Here is a 24,684-nt window from a genome sequence, read left to right as displayed (position 1 = left end):
TTCTCAGAAACTCTGCAGCATAAGTTATAGTCACACAGAAACCTGTGTGTTGTAGCCAAGTGTATTCAGTCGCAGAACCACATTGTTCACGATAGCAACACACTGCGGTTGCTGGAAATCCGAAGTAACAACAGAAAACGCTGAAAAAACTCAGCAGGCCAGGGCAACATCCGTGGAGAGAGAAACAGAGTTAACGTTTCAGCTCAATGACCTTTCGTCCGAACTCTCAGCTTTGGGCAGTTTCTCCACATCCTGTGGGTAGGACTCTTGCGTCAAGTGGGCCCTGCTGTTCAGGCTGAGGTTTGCAACCCGGACCTTGCACCGGTGCCGGAAGTGTTCGGTCGGTCCTTGTGAATGAGGCTCCGGGTAGATTCGCTGGGGCCGTGCTGGTAAGAGGTCACCGGGCGGCTGCGTCTCAGCGGGCGGGCCGGGGATCGGCAGGCGCTCTGCCCGGCTCCCAGATCCCGTGCCGGGGATTCCCTCACAGGAACTAACGGGCGGCGCGACTTTTCTTCCTTCAAACCGAAACCTCGCCCTGGCCTCCTTCCCGGGGCCGCCGTTCGGTGCCCGGCCCTGGCCTGACCCGCCCGTCAGGCTAGCCGGTGAGTGCGCTGACTGCTACCCGAGGCTTCCTTGGCCTCACCCGATGTCAACAGCCACTGAAGCCCTGATCCCCGAGCCTGACCTCTTCACTGGTCATTGCTGTTCTCCCAAGTTCAATGTTAAACAAACTCCGTCTGTCCAAAACATTGTCACCCACATTATGTGCCGCAATAAGTCCAGCTTGTCCACCTTCATCCTCCTGCTCGCCATTGGTTTCTCCTCTTGTGAAATGCCTTGGGGCCTTTTCTGTGTTAAAGGAGGCGTGGGAAAGGGAACTAAACAGTCGAGTCCAATCCTATCCTTGCTTAAGGTCCGCACAGCTTCCCTTCCAATAGGTGCCACTGGCTAGCAACAAAGAGCAGTGAATTGCACCTCTCTGGGTTCTGCAGTCAATTTTCGCTCTTCGACCATCCCTCCAGCCTGAGGTCATCCAAGTCAGCAAACATCTGGGGCCTTATGGTTTGTGTTGGTTTGAAATGACTAACAGGAACTAATAGTTTTACACACAATTGTAGTGCATTTACCTGACGAGTCATCCCCAAGTTATGTCAATACCTTTTGTCTTCTCAACTGGTACCTGCTTTAACCCGATCAAATTTTTGCCCACTAATTTCCTGTAACCCTTATGTAATTTTGTGTTTCCACATACCCTTGTAGTGCATCTATTATTTTTAACATCTTCTCATCTCATTTCTTGCTCATGATATTTTGTATCTGATAAAGCCTTTCCCTTTAGGTTTCTGCTACAATATCTCTGCTCCTTTCACTACTTGGAAAAGTGTTTACCCGTGACAAACACAAGATACCTCTCTTTCCATTATAGGTTTGCTCTTTCTTTATCCTTTCGACATTGTTCTGTTTTGTGAGGATTTGAGGCACACACCAATCCTTTTGTGGTGTAAAGTTCTGGAGATGTGCGTAGACTGGTAACACTTCTCACTAGTGTTACCTTGTACCTCCAAATCATCCTGGCTCTCTGCCACTTCTCACTCCCAATATCAGTGATTAGAAGTTTTCTTGTTATGTCTGCTGCCATGAGCCTGCTTTTCAGTTTGGATGGACCAGCTCTTTAAACTCGTCCTGTAAGAGTAGGTCCTTGTCAATTAAGCTTTCTATAAACCCATCAACTTTCAGTCTCTAAAATAGTACACCTGTCTTACAAAAAGGTTTTTTCTTTCCAGCATCCGCAGTATTTTGCTATTGTATGAAGGTTTTTTCTTTGTTGAATTCACCTTGGTGTTTTCTGTCCTGGAGGCAAGAATATGGGATGCTAGCACTGTATTCGACTAACCAGTAAAACTGTTTCAAAAATAACTCTAGGAATGAAGTACATTATACTCAAAATAACTCTTTGCACTTAGGTCATCATAGTTTATTTTTTAATCCATTTATATAAAGTTTTATACAAACCAGCTTACACTTGTATAGAGCCTTTAATGTAATTAAACATCTCAACGTACTTCACAGAGGGGAAAATAAACTTAGAGGATGTTTGTCAGGAAGCAATAAATTATGGAGAAATTATTGACCGGCTACATAACTTATAAACGCTGTTGATACCAAAGAATTCCATGAGCTATACTGTTGAGTGGGGTCACTGTTGTTATGTAGGCAAATGTGCCAGCAAATTAGCACATTAGCAAGGTCCCATAAGCAACAAATGACCAGTTAAAATTCTATACGCAAGTTCTGGAGTTCAACCCCTACTCCAGTGTTTGAGCTCATAATCTAAGATGACATTTCAGTAGAATATTGAGGATGTGCTGTATTGCCCTTTGCAATTGTTTTGACAGCATTTTACAGCTAGGCTTAATTAAAGGTGCTATTATTGGTGTATATATGATTTTCTTACATAAGTGATCTTTAGAGAACTGGGTGGCGCTGTGGTTAGACAGTAGCCTTTCACCTCTGGCACCTGGATTCAAATCCAGTCCAGATTGAAGAGGTACAGGCATCTTCTGGGGAAAAATGTTTGGACAGTCTCAATTTCTAATTAGCCGCTTCACTCAGGATGGCGATTATGGAAAAAACGCCTTGCTGAGGCATTTTGTTGGGACAGAGTAGAGGGAAGCTTTGATCTGGCTTTGCTGTACCTAATTTGGGAGTGCTTGATGTTGATACTGGGTTATTGGAAAAGTTCTGCAGCAAATAATATCCTTGATTTTTTTTAAAATGGTGATCCTGATGGATTGATAATTACGTTTAGGTGAAAAAGAATGTCATAGAATCATAGAAACTTACAGCACAGAAGGAGGCCATTCGGCTCATCATGCCTGTGCTGGCTCTTTGAAAGAGCAGTCCTGGGGGGAAAATTATTTACTTATGACTTGAAACTGCATCTGCAACTTAAGATGGGCATATTTCTCACCGCACTTACTGGTTACATAAAATGTGACTTTATTGATTGGATTAAAAACAGAAAATGCTGGAAAAACTCAGCAGGTCAGGCAGCATGTGTGGAGAGAGAAACAGAATTAACATTTGCGAGGTCATTGGCCTGAAGCGTTAACTCTGTTTCTCACTCCACAGATGCTGCCTGACCCGCTGAGTGTTCCTGGCATTTTCTGTTTTTATTTCCGATTTCCAATATCTGCAGTATTTTGCTTTTGTTTATTGATTTGGAGCTTTCTTTGCTTTGAAACACTGTCAAAAATTTGTTTCTCAGGCTGAAATTTCTTCATCGTTCTGATTTTGGTTGTGCAGATAATGCAGATTTCTTTTACTGAGTTAGAGTCAGTGTCAGCTCCAACTTTAGAGCTGGAAATGGAGTGACCCTTTGTGAAAATGTTCTGTGTTTGGGGTGATGGAATTCAATTTTGGACAAGAGATTGCTCTCTGGACATGGATGTGTCTCTTCAGAATTCTATGCACCTATGATGTGGATACACTTGAGGAAAATTGATCATTGCTTGCAGTTAAATATGGAATAAATACTTGTTCACCACACTGTTTGAAATCAGGGCTGCTGTTCGGCATAGCTTGTTAAAACAAAGCGGTATTAGTTGCAAAACCAAAATCAAAAGCATGAAGCAAGTTTGACAGTTCAAGACTTTTGAAAGTATTTGAAAACAAAAACAGCAAGGACAAAGAAAGCTCCAATCAGTGAAGTCGCATTTTACATCACCTGTAACGGGGGTGAGATATCTGCTTACACAGCTGATAGGCTACAAATTTTAAGGAACAAGCGATGAAAAGGAAACAAAGGAACTGATTGGATTATCAGAAAGAGCAAAGAAACCACACCTCTAATTGAGCTGTGAAGGGAATGAGGTGCAGTCAGAGCAATTGTGAAGGCCAAGTTAATATTTGAAATGCAGAACAAAGGGGATAGCCAAAAGGGGTTCAGGTAAAATAACACAAGAAACATATTGCAGAGCTGCTTACTGAAGTGGTTCTCCAATAGAAACTGCCCCCTTTAAGGTGGCTTTATGCGCAAATCCGAGAGCAATGTAAAATGGTGCACACTAAGGGGATAATTTTGACCTAACCCCCCTGGTAGAAATCTGATAGGATCAGATTGTCTTCCTGTTTTACACCCCACCCGATTTCAAAATTACCCTCGCAGTCTCTGCTTTCTGAACTGATCTCCAATAAGAGTACAGGAGAGCTGAAGCAACAACTTGCATCTTTATAACACCTACATTAGCCCCCGGTCCGGCAACGCCTCAATTTAAAAATTCTTGTGCTTGTTTTCAATTCCCTTCATGGTCTCGCCCCATCCTATCTCTGTAACCTCCTCCAGCCCTACAACCCGCCAAGATACCCTCCAATTCTGGCCTCTTGCGCATCCCTGATTTTCTTCGCTCTACCATTGGTAGCTATGCCTTCAGCTCTTAGGTCCTAAGCTCTGTAATTCCCTCCCTAAACCTCTCCACCTCTCTACCTTTATGCCCTCTTTTAAGGCGCCCCTTAAAACCTACTTCTTTGACCAAGCTTTTGGTTACCTGTCCTAATATCTCTACGTGGCTCGGTGTCAAATTTTGTCTGATGATACTCCTGTGAAGCACCTTGGGACGTTTTACTATGTTAAAGGTGCTATATAAATGCAAGTTTTTGTTATAGCACTAATCTTGTAAAGTAAGATGTCTCAGAGCACTTTACAGGGCAGGGGAAAAGTAGATACTGAGTAGTAGAGGAGAAAAGAACAGAAATTGGAGAGAGATGGCTCCAAAGTAGAGTTGTAACAAGGGTTTTTAGGAAGCTTATGAAGCAGGGAAGGGGGAAGCGAGTCAGAGGATTTTGGGAAGCATGTTCCAAAGGGTTGGGACATGGCGACTGAAAGAATGACCACCACTGGTGGCGCACACGGAAGAGAATGAGTAATTCGGTGTCAGAGGAACGGACGTTGTTACCTAGTTTTATTAGTGTACAGTCGTCAATTTCTGAGTAAATTTTAAAAATATATTTTTAAAAGGTGCCTTGCGCCGAAAAAAGGTTTAATTTTAGGAGCCTCTTTGAAGGCCCACAAACGAACATAATTAGTGAAAACTCACCATGGTGATTAATTCGATCAGGGCAGGGCCAGCTTCCAGCGCGAGGTTTTTTAAACTAGCGCAGAAGTACGCAGAAATTCGATTTGCATCGATGTAATTTGTGCTAGAAATTCCTCGATCTTTTGCGCTGGTTTGGTTGATTTTGGAAAATTTCTTTGGAACTACCAGCACAACCTAGCGGAACCTCCAGGCCTATAAGTTTATTTTTTGTCGTCTTGGCATTGCCCCTGATAATTGGCCACCTCAGGCCTGGGGCGGCTGGGAATTCAATAAGGAGATTGATTTTGAGCCCTGTGCCAATCCTGCGCGTCAAAGCAAGTAATCTGTTGCTCAGTGGATTTGCAGTATTTGCTTAAGCAAGTACTTTATTTGCCTGTTCTTCCCTTCTCCTTCCCCCAAATCTTTTTTTTTCTTTGAAGATTTTTTTCTCCCCCTTGCATCCCATGGTAGATTAATAATTGCTGCTGAAGCTGTGGTTAGTATAGCAGTGACCAGGGAGTTTTTTTGCCACAGTCGAGTTACAGTTTCAAACGAGATGACATTCAGCATGTTCCAGACTTGTCTGACTAGCTGCCATGCCTGAAGTCAGCATCATTGACCTTCACCTCTGGCTCTGGTGCAAATATCAGTCCTCTTCAAAGACATCAAAAAAAATCTCAGTTCAGATAACACTATTAGTTCACAATTGTAATGTATAAAATGCTTAAAAAAAAACATTGTTTAATTCTTTTTGCTCTGTTCTAACCTCAGTTATTGTTTGTAAATGTTATGTTTGGTTGTCACTATTCACTTTGGGAGTTGTAGTTCCAAGGGAAGGGAGCAGTGAAAATAGTGCCTATAATGCATCTGTCACAATTTTTTAATAGGAATTAGAATCCCCCCCACCGCCCTAATCCTTTTATACCTGGTTGCCATGTAATGTCAGTGTGGTTTCCTGGACTGGTTTCGATCGCCTGAGGGGTCGGAGAGGAATTTTCCAGATTTATTTTCCCTTTTTGGCCCTGGGTTTCTTTTTCTGTTTTTTTTTGCTTCTTACAGGCAATAGCATAGCTTCTGGGGGATGGGAAGTATCTAGTCATTGTGCTCCAGGCATCATGAATGTGGGGCAGGCTTGATGGACCAACTGGTCTTTTCCTCCCCATCATTTCCGTATGTTTGTAGGTGGGTTGTCGTGGTAGTCTCTGGATATTGTAGTACCACAGGAGCAGGGTGTAGAATACAATTCCAATGATGCATCATTCTCTCATTCACAAAACTTGATATGTTAGAAATGTTATTGCTAGCTGTCTACACTGACCTGAGACTGAAGAAGGAAAATGGAAGACATTACTTGAGCTAGTTGCCAGCTTTTTGCTACTTGCCAATGTAGCATTGGTAGCTTAAAAAATAAATTCAGCAGCTTGTGTGTTCATCTTTTGGTGCCGATTAACTGAAACAGACTGCTTTTGATTTGTTGATACTGCACTCTGCTCTAAGATTCAAATTTGTAAATCTAATGCTACATCTTCTCACTTGGTAAATTACTGGTTAATCAGTTATGTAAACCGTTATTTAGCTGGAGGCCAGGTTTGTGCTGCATTGATATGTGCTTTATGATGTCATGGAATTCTGTCCTTTGAAGACTTGCGTCACAAAGCGTGATCTCTAAAACCTCAAGATGGCTGTCTTAATTTGGGCAATAGGGCTTTAATATCTTTGAATGTAAATCCACTGTTCTTCATGGGAACTGTCTTAACTATGACCAATTTTTTTTTATTTTGCTACTGCGGCAGAATTTGCACTTAGGTTACACTTTCAAATAAAAATGGAAATGTTACCTTGTGCCCTAGACCTGGATAAATTGAAATGAGTTCACTTTGTTAACCATTGTTGCTTTAGGTAAGAACTTAAAATGAGTATTTAGCAGTGAATTACATTTATTACTGCTGATAGAAGGAATTGCATATTTTTGTCTCTAGATTGCATAGGATTGCTTGTGTAGTATTATACCCCAAATGAACCATTTTTCCGTAACTTTTTATCCTACTTTTTTGTTGTGATAAACTTAATTATCTTGCTGTACCAGTTGTTTCATTGTGACTTTGTGCTGTAATAACAAGTGTTTAGGAAAGTTAAGCAATTGATGCCACACCCATTGAGAGAATCTTTGTAAAAGATGGCTGTTGTATTTTAAAACCTTTAATATTAACAGTAAACGAAAATCAAAACAAAGTACAATAATGTAAGTCTTAGGAAGACGAAACTCAGGGGACTAGCTGCAGTTATGAAACCATGGTACAGTATATGGGAACTGGTGGTAGTGCCAGGGACAGCACACAAACTTTTTGATGGGATTTAAATGCCAGGGACAGCACACAAACTTTTTGATGGGATTTAAATGTTGTCCCTGGAGGGGGGGGGGGGGGAAAGGTTCTTTGGGTTAGGGAGGAGGGAGCTTCGCGGGTGCCGAGGATGGAAGGACAAAGACATATGGAGCTTATTGCACGATATTTTGGGAAATGATGAGCATGAAAGGGGAGCCATTTTTTTTCTTGGGTCTTTTTTTCCTTCATCCTTCTCATTCCCCATGTGCTGGAGTAGATGTGTAATGTCCTGATGAGGATTAGCCCTTGGGGAATTATGTAAGAAGTCACACAACACCAGGTTATAGTCCAACAGCTTTATTTGAAATCACAAGTTTTCGGAGTAACCTGGTGTTGTGTGACTTCTTACATTTGTCCACCCCAGTCCAACTCCGGCATCTCCACACCCTTGGGGAATAGCAGTTCATTTGAAGAAAAATGGAACATTTCATAAAAGATGGAAGTGCTTATTATAGCTTAGAGCAACCTGTTCAAAATTCCCATTGTACTTTAACGCGGTTCCTGATATCTTGCACAAACTGATAACTGCACTTCGTATTGCTCTCAATCGATATTTGAAACAGGAACTCAATTTCATTTTTAAAAAAAAGTAATTTTAATTGCATGCTATTATAAAAATAAAAGATGTTGGGCCAAATTTTGCTGTAGCTGGACATCTAACAAGATCTGCCGTTAGTTAGACTTGCCCTTGCACATTTAGTTTTTTAATATTTTGCGTGGCAAGTTGCTGAAAGTGTGAGCTGATAACGGTGCAGTGAGGGAAATGGCATCTGGGACCTGAGTGAACCCGTGTATCCCCATAACCAATCAGATTGAAGAATTGAGAAATAACCAGCGCAAGGACGGAGAAGGAAGTGGAGGTTAGAGTGGGTGAATTTAATGCCAAATCAAATAAAGAAAGGGAAATAAAGATTGGATTAAGAGAGAGAGAGAGAGAAAAAAGAGGCAAAGGAAAAGTAAAAAATAATGCAAAAAAAATTTTTATTTGGCGTTTTAAAAATCTCCAAAAATAATGAATACCTGAAAGAATGAAACTCCACACTTGTAATAGTCAATTTTCAGTGCTAGAGAGATTGATTAGCAGCAATTAAATTATCATGTCATTAAATGGGTATTTGCATTTGAAATGACAAGACTTAACTTTCTGTGGCGAGTTTAGTTCGTATCTACCGTGCAAATACAACAGCTTCACACCATTCGATGCTTTTCAATCATGAGGCAGTCAGCAAGATGCCGCTTTTGTGAAGTTAACGGCGGAGCGACACATCTCGAGCAGCAAATTTTGGATATTCATATTTAACATCTGCCTGAAGTTGCTGTACCATTTACGCATAAATAACGGCGAGCGCCGTTAGCCTCACTGTTATTTTGACTGCAAATTCTGGCATAGACGTTTGAAAGATTCTAGCCTCTGTGTCTCTTAAAGTTAGCTTTCACTCCTCCAGCCAACTGATTGCTCACATCCATATATCAGAATTTAAAAAAAAGTCATTTGCAGCAGTAATTAGAATGTTCTGTTCTGTGTTGCTGATGAAATCCAATTTGTTATTTTAACGTAAGGTCAACAGTGGAGGACACTTCTTCCTACAGTGCATTGCCATTACAATATAAGAGCATAAGAAAATGTACTTCAAAGCTCATCTCTCTTAATTTCATCTTTTAGGAATAAGGTGAGATTGTTGTTACGTTTTTTTTCCAGATTTTGGCTCAAAAATTAAATGAATTAGTAATAGAAAGCATTGCTACTATTCTTAATATTTCAATCCCACTATGCTTTAGAATGTACATTTGTGCAATTTCATTGCATTGTAGGCAGTTACTGTCACAATGTGCCCTTAAACTTGAAAATATTCTGCACAAGTGCTTTGGTTCTTAAGTTATTGGACCATCTATTCCATCCTCTCTTTCTATCACCTTGTCTTACCTTTGTTCATGAGGTGGCCCACTTTGGTAGCCCATCACTGCTTGATGGTAATTGACCTAACAACATCATTACTTACGATAGCAAAATACTGCAGATGCTGGAAATCCGAAATAACAACAGAAAATGCTGGAAAAACTCAGCAGGCCAGGCAACATCCGTGGAGAGAAATAGAGTCAACGTTTCAGGTCGAAACCCTTTGTCAAGACTGAAGAAGCACAGGAAATGATCAGATTAAAAGGCCAGTTTGGGGGCTGGGAGAGAACAAAAGAGAAGTGAAGAGACATTAAGAGGTATTCAAAACGAGACGAGATGGTGATAGGACTAGTGGAGACAAAAGACGGCTCTAGATTAGGTGTGAAATGTGCTGGCAGAATGGGAGACAGCTGCCATGTGGGAGAGAGAAAAAAGGAAGGGGAGGAGGGCCAAAACAAAGGTGTGGATAAAAAATATAAGTAAAAATGTAATGGGGGCTGAGGCTATGATCTGAATTTGTTGAACTTGATATTGAGTCCAGAAGGCTGTAAAGTGGCTAATTGAAAGATGAGGTGCTGTTCATCATTACTTACTTTTCCCCTGCATTCTTAGACTTGACCCCCAGCCTGTGCTAACCAAAAATATTTTACTGCAGTGTGAAATCTTTAAGTTCTCCTTGTTATGGTGAGCCCAATATATTTATATAGCACTAACACTTACTTTTCTCTCTTCTGTTCTACCTTAGCTTGCTGGCACAGACTCTGAGGCAATATTGGTGTTAAAATGAAGTTCCCTGTACAGAGACTGTACTCGTTGTCCCGAACTGTTCACCACCTGAATACGTCTCACATTAATTCTCGCAGGCTACATTGGAACTCTGCAGCTTGGCCATACTCCACTTTCAACAGACTTACCCTGAGGGCAGCAAAACCATTTCCTTTGAAAGTTGGATACTATCCCTATAGGAATTTCATTCTAGCTAGATTGGCAACACGACTGCTAAAAATTCGCTACCTTGTACTGGGATCAGCAGTAGGAGGTGGTTACACAGCAAAAAAGGTATGTCAGAACCTTATATTAATTTATGCACTTTGTATGCAATATTCGGGTAAAATGAAAATGGATTGATGGAAAGGACGATAATGGCCCGGATTTTGCGGTGGGAAATTATGGCAAACTGTCAGTGTTCACCATCATTACCCCTCTGAAACTGACCGTAACTTCAGGATTTAGCGCATGCACATCTAAACGGGGAAATCCTGAAGTTGCGGTCAGACATTTATTGCTCCAACACCGGCTGTGCTGTGGAACTCCCCATAGCCGGCAATGAGTGAAATCGATGGAATCAGTGGAACTGATGAAAACTTGATCTTTTCCGTGGTAATATTGCTGTTAAATACCCCATTAAATGCTAAGCCTTGTTGGAATAGGTGTAACTGGGGTTTTAACAGCGTATTGACTGCTAAACAACCATTCTGGCTCTGAAAAACTAATTTTTATATTTGTGGAATGTCAAATTTCTCCATTGTGATAAGAATTATTAGATTAAAAATTTTTTTTTTTTAAAGTTTGTTCATGATATTTCAGCTTCTACCTTAATTACATGTGTATGTCCCAATCTTTATTTTGATCTCCAGCATTTTTAAAAAGTGCAGATATTCAGTGCGTTTCATTTCCTGGTTTGCTGTCTGAGAATTCTTCAATGTGATTGGTTGCTTAGACAGTTTGATGATATCACTGCTGCATTGCGTTAGGAATCCCCTATTGACAACGCTACAATCGATTACACGTCAAAAAACCTAAAGTCTTCATCATAGAGATCTTGCGATCTTTGCGGGCAGCTTTCTTTAAGGTCAGCGGCAATTGCCATTGCATCACCATTGACCGCAAATTATGGGCCATTATATTTTTATTAGCTAATTAAAAAGAGATTTCTGTGAGTGGCTTGTGTTTTTTTTTTGTTATATACTGGCCCGGATTTTGCGGTGTTAATGATGGCAAGCTGTCAGCATTCGCCGTCATTGCCCCTCTGAAACTGACCGCAACTTCAGGATTTAGCACGTGCGCATCTAAACACGGTAATCTTGAAGTTGCGGTCAGTCATTCACTGCTCCGACACAGGCTGCGCTGTGGACTCCCCACCTGATGTCATAGCCGGGAATCAGTGGAACTGACAAAAGCTTGAGCTTCTCCATGCTAATATTGCTGTTAAATACCCCGATAAATGTTAAACCTTGTTGAAATAAGTGTAACTGGGGTTTTAACAGCATATTGACTGCTAAACAACTGTTCTGGATCTGAAAAACTAATTTTTATATTTGTGGAATGTCAAATTTCTCCATTACAATAAAAATTACATTAAAAAAAGTTTGTTCATGATATTTCAGCTTCTACCTTATCCCCGTGTGAAAATCCCAATCTTTATTGCACTCTCTGTAACATTTTTAAAAAGCGTGGATAAAAGCTGCTTTTATTTCCTGGTTTGCCATCTGTGAGAATTCTTCAATGTGATTGGCTGTTTAGAGAGCTTGATGACATCAGTGCTGCATCGCACTAGGAATCCCCTATTGACGGTGCTACAATCAATTACATGTCGAGCAACCTCAAGTTTTCACCACAGAGATCGCAGCTTTCTTCAAGGTCAGTGGCGATTGCCTTTGCTTCGCCGCTGACCGCAAATTACGGGCCATTATATAGTTCATTTCAACAGTTGGTATTTTTGTAAAGTTATTTAGCTTATACATTTCAATATAATGCTTGCTATTTCATTGATGTGTGTTTGTATTCAAAAGTCTGAAAGCAACAATTAGAGGACTCAAACATACTGAAGTATAATGGAGACTGAAACTGTTACTGCTTCGTTGGACTTGGGTGTTGCATTGTTTTTACAGTGCAGTCAAAAGATGTTAATATTTATCGTATTTGCTTTTGTTAGACATATGACCAATGGAAGGAAATGATACCAGATCTAACAGAATACAAATGGATAATTCCAGATTTTATCTGGAAGCTCGATGAACATATTGACTTTGGTGAGCTGTATTCAAAAGTACCAGAGCTGTGATGTTTGTTGAGTTACACTTCAAAATATGGATATTACAGTGTCTTAATTATTGTGATTGCTGTGCTGTAGCTTTACCTTTAAAAGACCAGTTCTTGCTCGGTTTCCTTCATGGATAGAATAGCATAATTTAATATTCGCAACAGTACATGTACGTAAATGTTTACTATTAAACAGCAGGATGACTTAATAGTTTTGGACCTTATGATTCAATTTTTCAAGCTCGAACTTAATAGCATGGCTCATTATTATTTAATGTTTTCTAGGTTTTTTTCATTAGGAAATCAAAAGCAACCATGGTGCTTTTTTGAAAGAAGAAATGTGAACTTGCAATTTTGTTCAATATTGATTCTCTTGACAGACTGTACAGACTATTTTCTATTCATTTAAAATGGTGTGTTTGAAGTTAAAAAGGAAACATTTTGTTTTCATATGTTAACACGGGTTGGGTAGATGGAAATTACCTGAATTTCTCAGCAAAAATTAAGCCTCCATCCCACCCGCCTGTGGTCTTGGTGGAGACACTAAGTGGTTGTTTCCCCTGGCTGGAGAGCCTAGATCTAGGGGTCATAGTCTCAGGGCAAGGGGTCAGCTATTTAGGACTGAGATGAGGAGAAATTCCTTCACTCAGAGAGTGGTGAATCTTTGGAATTCTCTACCCCAGAGGGCTGTGGATGCTCAGTCGTTGAGTATATTCAAGACTGAGATTGAAAACTTTTTGGATATTGAGGGAATCGAGCGATATGGGAATAGGGCGGGTAAGTGGAATTGATGTAGAAGATCTTATTGAATGGTGGAGCAGACCCGAGGGCCAGGTGGCCCACACTTGCTCCTGTTTCTTAGGTTCTTATGTTGTAACTGTACTTCTGGCTGAACAGAATAGTGAATGTAAATGTAAAATATGGGCATTAATATATTATTTTTAACTCTTTTAGAAAAAATTAGGAAAATCTTCGATGATGCAGAACTTGCCAAGTTGCTACCTGATTTTGATAAGGTTGGAGAAAGCCTGAATCATCTCAAAAGTCTACTATCACCAGGTTGGTATCTGTTTGAGATATGATATGAGAGCTATATGAAGAGGTATTGAAGGTAATATGTCCATTATGGTACTTGGTGTGGTATTTCTTGCACAGTACAGGAAACTTTCGATTTACCGGTACCTAAATAACCGGAAATCTCGGTTAACCGGCAAAATTCAGGAGTAGGTTCAGGTAAGTTTTATTACTTGCCTTCCTCAATCTGTTGCTGTGCAAGGGTGTGGCTGCAGCTGTTGCTAAGCTACAGATACGCTTGGAACTTGTGGCCATTGTTCTGAACCAACAGGGTTTGTTGCTTTATATGGAGCTCTCAGCTCCGTATCTTTTACTATAGCTTTCAGTTATCCGGAATTTTTGATGAACCGGCACCACGTCGGTCCCGTCGGTGCCGGATAAAAAAAAGTTTCCTGTATGTTGAGGGAACCTGTTGATTTGCTGCAAATCCTAGTTGTTATTTAGAGATTGATAAATTAATAGGAAACAACTGTGTATTACGTTCAGGCCTTTGGAAAATGTTGCAAAAGCAGCTGCAAGGTACCATTGAGGGAATATATTTGATCTTTGCAGGATATGAACAATTGTAACCAAAAAGCAAACGTGGAGTATACAACTTCATTCCAAAAACTCTGCAAAATGCAACATGTTAAATAGCAGCAACAACAATATGAACATTTTATCTTTTTCAAATAAAAAACAAAACCTTTAGATTTTGAACTCTGTTTCTGGAAAATGATCACGAAGGAGCATGTGATAGAGTAGAATGTGCAGCCCACCACATCCACCTACTGGTAATTATTCACACAGCAGGTCAAATAAGTGACATTCCATTTCAAAATTGTACTGAATACAAGAGCCGATTGATTCAAAATTCAAATTCAACTTTGTTTGCTGAGTAGCCTTATTTTAAGCAAAAATAAACACGGTTGTAATTGGCTCATTCACAGTTCTCACATTGTTCTGATCTCTTCAAAGAACATGCTGCCTGATGCATAATGGGAGGGAAAAAACACTTCAGATTAAAACTTAAGACTTGGTGAAACCCCGATATTATGGTTTATCTAGTCCACTGTCCAAAATATTAAACAAAATGCTGAGTACAATGCAGGAGCAAATGAACAGTGCTATTAAATACATACACAAGCCTCCCTTAAGTAGTGGATACATTCTAGTTTACGTAAATGTGCACTGCATTTTGTCAAAGACACCCACCTCCTGCTTCCTTGATCCCATACCCACTAAACAGCTGACCACCCAATTTCCCTTCTTAGCCCTTATGCTCACTGACTATGTAAATGGTTCCCTCTTCTTGGGAACTGTCCCCCCTCCCTTTCAGAACCACCCCCTTTCTCAAAAAGAGGGATTTCACTCTTGCCTATCAAATCGCAGCCAAAGCATCTCCAGATATGGCTTCTGTTCCCGCCCTGCAGAGTTATCTCCACCGTGCCCCAAGAATCTATCCTTGGCCCCCTCCTCTTCCTCATCTACATGCGATCTCATTTGAAGACATGGGGTCAGCTACCACATGTATGCCCTCTCCACCACTTCTGTCGACCCCTCCACTGCCTTGTGTTGTTCAACTGCTTGTGCTACATCCAGTCTTGGCTGAGCTGCAATTTTCTTCCATTAAACATTGGGAAGATCAAAGCCATCGTCTTCGGTTCCCACCACTAACTGTATCTTTGCCACCGATTCCATCCCCCCTCCCTTCCACTGTCTCGAGTTGAACCAGATTGTTTTCAACCTCGGCATCCAATTTGATCCCAGGCTAAACTTTCAACCCCATATCCCCATCATCACAAAGACTACTTCCACCTCCCTAACATTGTCATCCTCCTCCCTTGCCTCAGTTTACCTGCTGCTGAAACTCTCATCAATGCCTTTGTCATCTCCAGACTTGACTATTCCAATGCTCTCTTGCCTGGCCTTCCACCCACCATGCTTTGTAAACTTTAGCTCATCCAAAACTCTGCTGCCCTTATCCTATCCTGCACCGAATCCTGCTCCCCATCACACTTGTCCTTGCTCACCAACATTGACTCCCAGTCCCCCAGCACCTCCAATTTAAAATTCTTATCCTCGTGTTTAAATCCCTTCATTGCCTTGCCTGACAACCCCATCTCTCAGAACTCACCAGTCCTCTGAGTCTGTCCTCTTCTGCATACCCCCTCCCTTTTCCTCACCATTGTTTTCAGCCGCCTAGGCTCCATGCTCTGGAATTCCCTCCCTAACTCTCTCCACCTCTGCAACTGCCCTCTCCTCCTTTAAGACCCTTCTTAAAACCTACCTGTTTGGCCAAGCTTCTGGTCACCCTTCCTAACCTCTTTTTTGCTTGGCAACTATTTTTGTCTGATCATGCTTCTGTGCAGTGCCAAGGGATGTTTTTCTACATTAAAGGTGCTATATTAATGCAAATTGTTATTGTATAATTGCATTTGTTAGTGATTCAGTTGAATTGGTGAATCAGCAAATGTAGTTGTGCTGTGCTCCTTAAATTTTGCCTAGCTACCTGATTTTTGAAATCATCCCAATAAAAATATAGGAAGTGACAAATGGATAAAAATAATATTTAAAAAAATTGAATGCTCCAATATTAGTAGGTTACGTTCTCGCAACAGGGAAGAAACCCTCCCATGGATTAGATGCTGTGTAACTGATGAGCAAACTATTCATACTGGATGTGTTCTGAGATCATCATCATAGAAGAAAGCTGCTTCTATCGTTGTCAGTAGTAATGTGTCTGACTTCTCCTTGATTAGCTCCAGGGTTGCCCCAAAATAGCTGAAGTTAATTGGCATACAGTTGGTCAGATGGTTCCATTTCCAGAGTGGGTTGACTGATGGGTTGAAAGAGCCATTAAGTGTATGTTTTTTCAGAGAGAGCTGTCATCAGTAACATCTTGTAGATTGTCAAACTCTCTAACTTCAGTTTTGTAGTGCTGCAGTGAAGGGACATTCTTGTTGATGTACGATACTGGAAAACATGGGAGTGTAAAGAATGCATCAAATGTTATCAGCATCATAAATGCTATTAAAAGGCAAATGCAGATGTTTTTTTTAAGATGATGCTGACATTGAAAGATGCAGAAGAATAGGCTGATCTCATTTCTACCAAACATCACTGAAAAATTCTGTTCCACACCAATTGTAGAAAATGGCTGAAATGCAGACTCTGAAATACAGCATTTAATATTTTGGTGATCAGTTGGATTGTTATTAACTCTAGGAGTTCCGTGCTCATTTAACTGTTTTCAGTCAAATTGTGCACTGGGGCAGACTAGTTAAAGTTTTGATTTATATTTGTGTTTCTCATTTTGCTGACTTTTTCACAGGTGAAAGTTTGTATAATGAAGTCAAAGGAGTCTCTGATCTTCTGTTGTTAGGTGTGTAAATCCCTTTTGTTGTCATTAACCCACCTACTTACAGTTTAAAAAGTAACCCTGATACTGTTTGTCTAATCTACAGTATCATAAATTGTTTAAAACCATTTGTTTTATGTTTGCATTCTACCATTGAAATTGTTGACTAAATTCGAGATTACTTAAACATCTATTTTGCTAATAATGAAAAATGTTTCCCTTTAGGTAATTACAATTAAAAGTCAGCTCTTGGTACATTTTGAGTACTAGAATTTAGCCTGCATCTTCTGCATACAGCACCATTAGAATTAAACATCATTGGAGAAAAAAAAAACTGTAAAATTCTATTTAACAAGGATTAACTTGGTTTTGTTCCACTTAACAGCAGATTATTTTTGTATTTTCTGAAAAGCTGTGTTTTACGTTAAGATATTCCTTCGTAAAACCAGCCCATAAAATATTTTCAAGCTGTCTGAAAGGCCAGGGATTAAGTTTTCCGCTGAGTTATTTACCTCCTTTGACTGCATAAATTTTTTGTGAAATATTGAATGTAAAACTAAGGCAGCGATATATTCAAATTAATTTCAGTTATGAACTAAATGTAATCTGATTTTTCAGTGCAAGGATATTTTCGGGGTTATCATCTTGTTTTAGCGTAGGCATGTAGGTTTGTCACGGATAAATCGGAATGTAAGTGGACAGTAGAATGTTTAACCAAGTGAAGGGGCGTATTGCCAAGTAATACTGTTGTAAAAAAAATACTTCCGTCTATCTTAATGAATGTTTCAAAAACTTGCAGCAAAGTCTCCAAATTGTCAGCTCTCTAATAGGTCAATGTGTTGCATATATAATAGGGAACCATAACATACATATTGGCCTGGATTTTGCAGTGGTAATGACGGCGAAGCTGTCAGCGTTCGCCATCATTACTCCTCTGAAAGTGACAGCAACTATGGAGTCAGCGCATGCGCAGATAAATGTAGAAATCCAGAAGTTGATGTCAGTCATTCCCTGTGCCTCCACAGATTGCACTGTGGAACTCCCCGGAGCCAGCAAGTAATTCAAATCACACTGAAGAACAAAAACCTCCCCATGATGCTGGAATATCGCTGTTAATCCCCCCACCCCACCCCCCCCAAAAAAGGTTGAAGCTTGTTGAAAGAGGTGTAACTGCATTTTTAATGGCATATTGACTGCTGAACAACCATTCTGGCCCAATTCCATTGTGGAATGTCAAATTTTTCCATTAATATGACCAGAATGGTTTTAAAAATGTTTTTTTAAGTTTATGATATTTCAGCTTCTACCTTTATCCTGTGTGTATGTCCCAATCTTTATTTTGCTCTCAAATTTATAAAAAGTAAATTATAATCTGTGCATTTTACTTCCTGGTTTGCTGTCTGTGAGATTTCTTCAATGTGATTGGCTGCTTGGCTTGCTTGATGACATCACTGTTTCTGGATGCTGGAGATTCGCTTGATTTGGCGCCAGATTCAAACTAACGTCAGGAGAGCTGAAATTCACGCCACAGAGATTGCTAGATCTTTATGGGCAACTTTGTTCGAGGTCAGCGGCGAGCACTGTCGCTTCGCCGCTGACCATGTATCCCGGTCCAATTCATTTAGTAGTTAAAGATAACTGACACTTTGTCCTTGCATGGAATTGTGTCTTGTAATTACCTAAAGGGAAACATTTTTCAAATGGATGCTTTAGTAATCTCGAATTTAGTCAACAATTTCAGTGGTATAACACAGTGGACAAACAATATCGGGATTATTTGTTGCTTGTAAGTGTGTGTTTTGCAGTTTTTTGGTGCATTTTCTGTTTCTAGAACATCTGGTTAAATTGACTGCTTTACAGAAAAAGAATGATTCTGATCAATTGTGTACAGCCAGACATATAAATTTAAAGCAGTAATGGGGGTGGGGGGAGAGGGGCAAATTCTAGTCTTGTGTGCTAAATAGAAGCTTATCATAAGTTTCTTATCCGTAAATATTGTCGTCATGGTCACCAATTTTACGTATATTTTAAAATAACACTTGCATCCCTTGAGAAATGCTGAGAGCTACATTGCCAACATAAAGGCTGTAGTGTGCGATTAACTACATTTCAACTCTTTGTATTCCCTCTTCCAAGTGTTCCTCATCTCACAAATCACTGACTGACTGCAAAAAAAACCTCTAAAGCAAACTATAAAAAAGCTGTTACAAAAGAAAAGCAACAAATGATCACAACTCAAAAATAAAATACTGTAACCAGTCGTACATTGCATTTTAGTCCAATGGTCCATGCTCTGCACGCCACTTGATAACTATAACTGTGTCACTTCGTTATTTCTTTGCACACAGATAATGCAAAAAGGAAGAATTACCAGTAGAATAGATCCAGATACCTTTGTGTGAGAGCCATGATTAAGCTTTACAATGTGTGGTAAACCACTGTTATTGTATATTGTTACCTCTGGGTGGCGCTGTGTACCAAGGCATGCCTCAGCTGACTCCGCCCACATGACCAGGTATAAAAGTGGGGGTTTCGCCGAATCACTTCCTTCTTGGAACCAGCCACCCACGAGAGGCATGCTCTGTTCTCTAGTTAATAAAAGCCTTTTCATCACCTTCCTGATTCATCGTCTTTTATGGAGTAATTGATAAGCGTATCAATTTTATTAACTAGAAGTAAAATGGCGACACCTGAACAGCAACAACAGCAGGCGTTGCTGCGAGCCCTCAGACCGGCATGCCTGGACCTCGACCCTCAAGCAGCGGGTTCATCAACCAATTTCGCACACTGGCTGAGTTGCTTTGAATCCTTCCTAGGAGCCTCCGCCGTGACATCGGAGGAGAACAAACTAAAAGTTTTGACCGCCCAGGTGAGCCCTCAAGTATATACGCTCATCCGGGACGCTACTACGTACACGGCGGCCCTCGAACTACTAAAAGGGCAATACACGCGCCGAGTGAACACGATTTACGCCAGACACCTCTTGGGATCCCGCAGGCAGCAACCGGGGGAATCGGTAGAGGCATTTTTACGGGCGTTACAGACACTCTGCAGAGACTGCGACTGTAAGGAGGTAACGGCTGCGGGGCACGCGGAGGGACTTACTTGTGATGCCTTCGTCAGGGGCCTCCAGTCCGACTACTCCCGGCAGAGACTGCTCGAAAGCAAGGAGCTCGACCTGAAGACGGCCGTAGCCCTTGCGCTCTCGCTAGATGCGGCCCACCGAAACCTCGAAGCATACTCACGTAACGGCGCCGCGCCATGGCCATCGTGACCGTGGGACATGGGACCGCCACCCCCGGCACCAACTGCTGCAGCGATGTCCCGAAATCAACTGGGACAGCCGCCTCCGGTAAGAACCGCAGCGATGCCCCGTAACCAGGCCCAAAAATGCTATTTCTGTGGCCAGTTAAAACACCCTAGAGCGCACTGCCCGGCTAAGACCGCTACCTGCTCGGGCTGCGGGAAGAAAGGCCATTACGCCAATGCCTGCAGGGGGAAACCAGCGAACGCCAGCAGCGCCGCGTGCGAACCATGGGGGCAGCCATCTTATCCGCCATTTTTTGCACCTCCGGCCGCATGGCCGCCACCATTTTATCCGCCACACTCAACCGCCACTTCGTCTCCGGACTCGACCACCGTCTCGTCGGACGACCATACCGACTCACTAAGCCATACACTGGCCTCCGTTACGCTGGATCAAGCCCTCCCTCATCATCTATCCAGCTCCATGATGGATATCACGGTAAACGGCCGCGCCACCACTTGCCTAATCGACAGCGGGAGCACAGAGAGTTTTATTCACCCAGACACGGTACGTAGCCACTCCCTCACGGTCCTGCCGACGCGCCATCAGATTTCTATGGCGTCCAAGTCCCATTCAATGGACGTCGGCGGCTACTGTGTGGTGACCCTTTCGGTTGGGGGCACAGAATATAAAAATTTTAAACTTCTAGTCCTGCCCCGTCTCTGCGCTGCCGTGCTGCTAGGGTTGGATTTTCAGTGCCACCTTAAAAGTGTCACATTAGCATACGGTGGACCCCTCCCCCCACTCACAGTCTGCAACCAACACCTTTTAAATCGCCCGCCGCAAACCACCTGCAGCCTTTCCACACTAAAAGTCCCCCCCCCCTCCCTTGTTCGCTAACCTCACCCACGACTGTAAACCCATCACTACCAAGAGCAGGCGGTACAGCGCCGGGGACAGAGCTTTCATTAGCTCTGAGGTGGAGCGGCTCTTGAAGGAGGGCATTATCGAAGGGAGCACTAGCCCCTGGTGAGCCCAGGTTGTAGTCGTTAAAACCACTGATAAACGCCGCCTGGTCATTGACTACAGCCAAACCATAAACCGGTACACTCAGCTGGACGCATACCCCCTTCCTCGCATATCTGATATGGTCAACCAGATTGCGCAATACAAAGTATTCTCCACCATTGACCTTAAGTCAGCATACCACCAGCTCCCCATCCGCCATGAGGACCGCCAGTATACTGCCTTCGAGGCGAACGGCCGCCTCTACCACTTCCTTAGGGTTCCCTTCGGCGTCACCAACGGGGTTTCGGTCTTCCAAAGGGAGATGGACCGGATGGTTGACTAGAACGCGCTGCAGGCCACCTTTCCCTATCTGGATAACGTCACCATCTGTGGCCACGACCAGCAGGACCATGACGTTAATCTAGAAAAATTCCTCCGTACGGCCCAACGGCTGAACCTAACGTACAATAAAGAGAAATGTATGTTTCGCACCAAACGCCTCGCCATTCTCGGCTGCGTGGTGGAGAACGGAGTCATCGGGCCCGACCCCGACAGAATGCGCCCCCTAATGGAGCTACCCCTCCCCCACTGCCAAAAAGCACTGAAGAGATGCCTGGGGTTTTTCTCCCACTATGCCCAGTGGGTGCCCCACTATGCAGACAAAGCTAGACCCCTCATCAAATCCACCTCCTTCCCCCTGACACCAGAGGCGTGTGCAGCCTTCACCCTTATCAAGAGCGATATCGCGAAGGCCACAATGCACGCAGTGGATGAGTCGATCCCCTTCCAAGTGGAGAGCGATGCATCCGACTTCGCCCTAGCTGCGACCCTTAACCAGGCGGGCAGACCCGTGGCCTTTTTCTCAAGGACCCTCCAGGGCCCCGAGACCCGACACTCCTCTGTTGAAAAGGAGGCCCAGGCTATTGTGGAAGCGGTGCGTCACTGGAGGCATTACCTGGCCGGAAAACGGTTTACCCTGCTCACTGACCAGCGTTCAGTAGCTTTTATGTTTAATAATAAGCAGAGGGGCAAAATCAAGAACGACAAGATCTTGAGGTGGAGAATCGAACTCTCCACCTACAATTATGATATCTTGTACCGGCCCGGGAAACTAAATGAGCCCCCAGACGCCCTATCACGTGGTACATGCGCCAACGCGCAGGTTGATAGACTGCAGACCCTCCACAATGACCTCTGCCACCCGGGGGTCACCAGGTTCTTCCATTTCATCAAATCCCGTAACCTGCCCTACTCCATCGAGGAGGTCAGGACCATGACCAGGAACTGCCAAATCTGTGCCGAGTGCAAACCGCACTTTTATAGGCCGGACAGAGCAAGCCTGATCAAGGCCACTCGCCCCTTCGAGCGCCTGAGCGTCGATTTTAAAGGGCCCCTCCCCTCCTCTGACCGCAATGTGTACTTCCTCAACATAATTGATGAGTACTCCCGTTTCCCATTTGCCATCCCTTGCCCAGACATGACCAGTACCACGGTCATCAAATGTCTGAATGACCTCTTCGCCTTGTTCGGGTTCCCTAGCTATATACATAGCGACAGGGGCTCATCTTTCATGAGCGACGAACTTCGGCAGTACCTGCTAGCGAGAGGTATTGCTACGAGCAGAACCACCAGCTACAACCCCCGGGGGAACGGCCAGGTGGAACGAGAGAACGCGACGGTTTGGAAGGCCGTCCTCTTAGCCTTAAAATCTAAGGGCCTTCCGACCTCTCGCTGGCAGGAGGTCCTCCCTGCGGCGCTCCACTCCATCCGGTCACTGCTTTGTACTGCCACTAATGCCACCCCTCATGAGCAAATGTTCGTTTTCCCCAGGAAGTCCACATCGGGAACCTCGCTACTGGCATGGCTGACTTCTCCTGGGCCCGTCCTACTGCGGAGGCACGTAAGGACCCATAAAACGGACCCCCTGGTCGAGAGGGTGCACCTCCTACACGCCAACCCCCAGTATGCCTGGGTGACATACCCAGACGGGCGGGAGGACACGGTCTCCATACGAGATCTCGCACCCTCGGGTACCCCTGAACTACCACCGTTATCCCCCACCACCCCTCCCAATCCAACCCCTGTAGACGACATGCCGGAGCCCCAGGACCCTTCGCTGACCACCCAGACACCAGATCCGACGTTGGATGCTGCAACACCGCCGCCGCCACCACGACGATCAGGACATCAGACAAGGCCACCTGATAGACTTAACTACACGAACTTGTAGTACCCTTCACCCCGCCGGACTTAATTTTAAACAAGGGGTGAATGTGGTAAACCACTGTTATTGTATATTGTTACCTCTGGGTGGCGCTGTGTACCAAGGCATGCCTCAGCTGACTCCGCCCACATGACCAGGTATAAAGGTGGGGGTTTCGCCGACTCACTTCCTTCTTGGAACCAGCCACCCACGAGAGGCATGCTCTGTGCTCTAGTTAATAAAAGCCTTTTCATCACCTTCCTGATTCATCGTCTTTTATGGAGTAATTGATAAGCATATCACAATGTTAAATGTTGAATATTTCAGAATATGAAATGTATAATAGAGTATTTGCCCACTACTGATGTATAATTTGGCTTTAATTTACTTGTGGGAAAGAATTCCTACTTTATCAATGTTTGCAGCATGAATGAATCATGTATATTTAACTTCCTTGTGAAATAAGCCCAGTTACAACACTAACAGAATTATTTTATTCTGTAGGCATGATCAGTTGATTTCACAACACAATGCCCAGATATGAATTACAGCATGAACAAGTTCTTTGCTAATATTTTATATATGCTGGTTGATTGCCCATGACATTGCTCAGACAGAACGTTTTATTAAAAAAAAAAAAATGTAAATTGGTCAAGCGCAGTGGCTAACATCTCTGAATGGGCTTGCTCACAAATTGAGTCCCAGCTTTGTCCAAGGGCTTGATCAGGCCCAGGATTTCAGCTTAGGTGAAATTTCATTACAATTTTTAAATGCTTGAAGTTGTCTCAACTTACTTAAATTTTCAGTTTTTGATATGTAATGGGCTGCTTTCTGAGTTTGTTATGAAATGCCATACACTGATCTAATTGGCCCCTGCTGACCACTCGACTAAATGCCATGTAGTTAGTATGGACCAATCAAAGTGATTTGGAATGTTGGCTCATATATTCATATATACAGAATGTTTAATTGCATAGATGATCTTTACATTCCATTCAAAATGTATTCACTATTATTAAGTAATACTGCTATTTCAAACTTTCTGTTCTCCACTTTATTCATGTTGCTTCCAGGTCAGGTATAGTGAGAGATACATATAAGAACATAAGAAATAGGAGCAGGAGTAGGCCAATCGGCCCCTCGAGCCTGCTCCGCCATTCAATAAGATCATGGCTGATCTGATCCTAACTGCCAATCCACTATCACAGAACCATCTCCTGCATCTAACAGAATTAGACACACGAAATAGGAGCAGGATCAGGCTACACGGCCCCTGGGCCCGCTCCGCTACCCACAGGGCCATGACCGATCCGAACCTAGACTCATGTCCAAATTCCTGCCCGCTCCCCGTAACCCTTAATTCCCTTTACTTCTAGGAAACTGTCTATTTCTGTTTTAAATTTATGTAATGATG

General features: G+C 42.7%; 1 protein-coding gene across 14 annotated transcripts in view; it reads left to right on the top strand.

Moving 5' to 3' along the window:
* The first annotated feature begins 282 nt into the window (after window positions 1-282).
* The window catches only part of opa1 (OPA1 mitochondrial dynamin like GTPase), a 152,834-nt gene continuing 128,432 nt past the window's right edge, over window positions 283-24,684 (top strand). For 4 of the 14 annotated variants that reach the window (XM_085990239.1, XM_085990231.1, XM_085990241.1 and 1 more), the window contains exons 1-5: window positions 283-389; window positions 10,102-10,415; window positions 12,292-12,388; window positions 13,353-13,457; window positions 16,786-16,836. In XM_085990239.1, the coding sequence (XP_085846365.1) occupies window positions 10,140-10,415; window positions 12,292-12,388; window positions 13,353-13,457; window positions 16,786-16,836 (529 nt within the window). In that variant the 5' untranslated portion in view covers window positions 283-389; window positions 10,102-10,139. Of the gene's footprint in view, window positions 1,063-1,339; window positions 1,427-9,027; window positions 9,130-10,101; window positions 10,416-12,291; window positions 12,389-13,352; window positions 13,458-16,785; window positions 16,837-24,684 lie in introns of those variants that run through there. The other 10 variants (XM_085990237.1, XM_085990238.1, XM_085990245.1 and 7 more) reach the window with 7 other exon arrangements.

The sequence above is a fragment of the Somniosus microcephalus genome, chromosome 6, assembly GCF_052327205.1.
Source record: "Somniosus microcephalus isolate GS21.2 chromosome 6, FLI_Smic_1.0, whole genome shotgun sequence".
In the NCBI taxonomy this organism is placed as follows: domain Eukaryota; kingdom Metazoa; phylum Chordata; class Chondrichthyes; order Squaliformes; family Somniosidae; genus Somniosus; species Somniosus microcephalus.
Note: the sequence above shows the minus strand (reverse complement) of the source record. Positions and strands in the feature narration are given on the sequence as shown.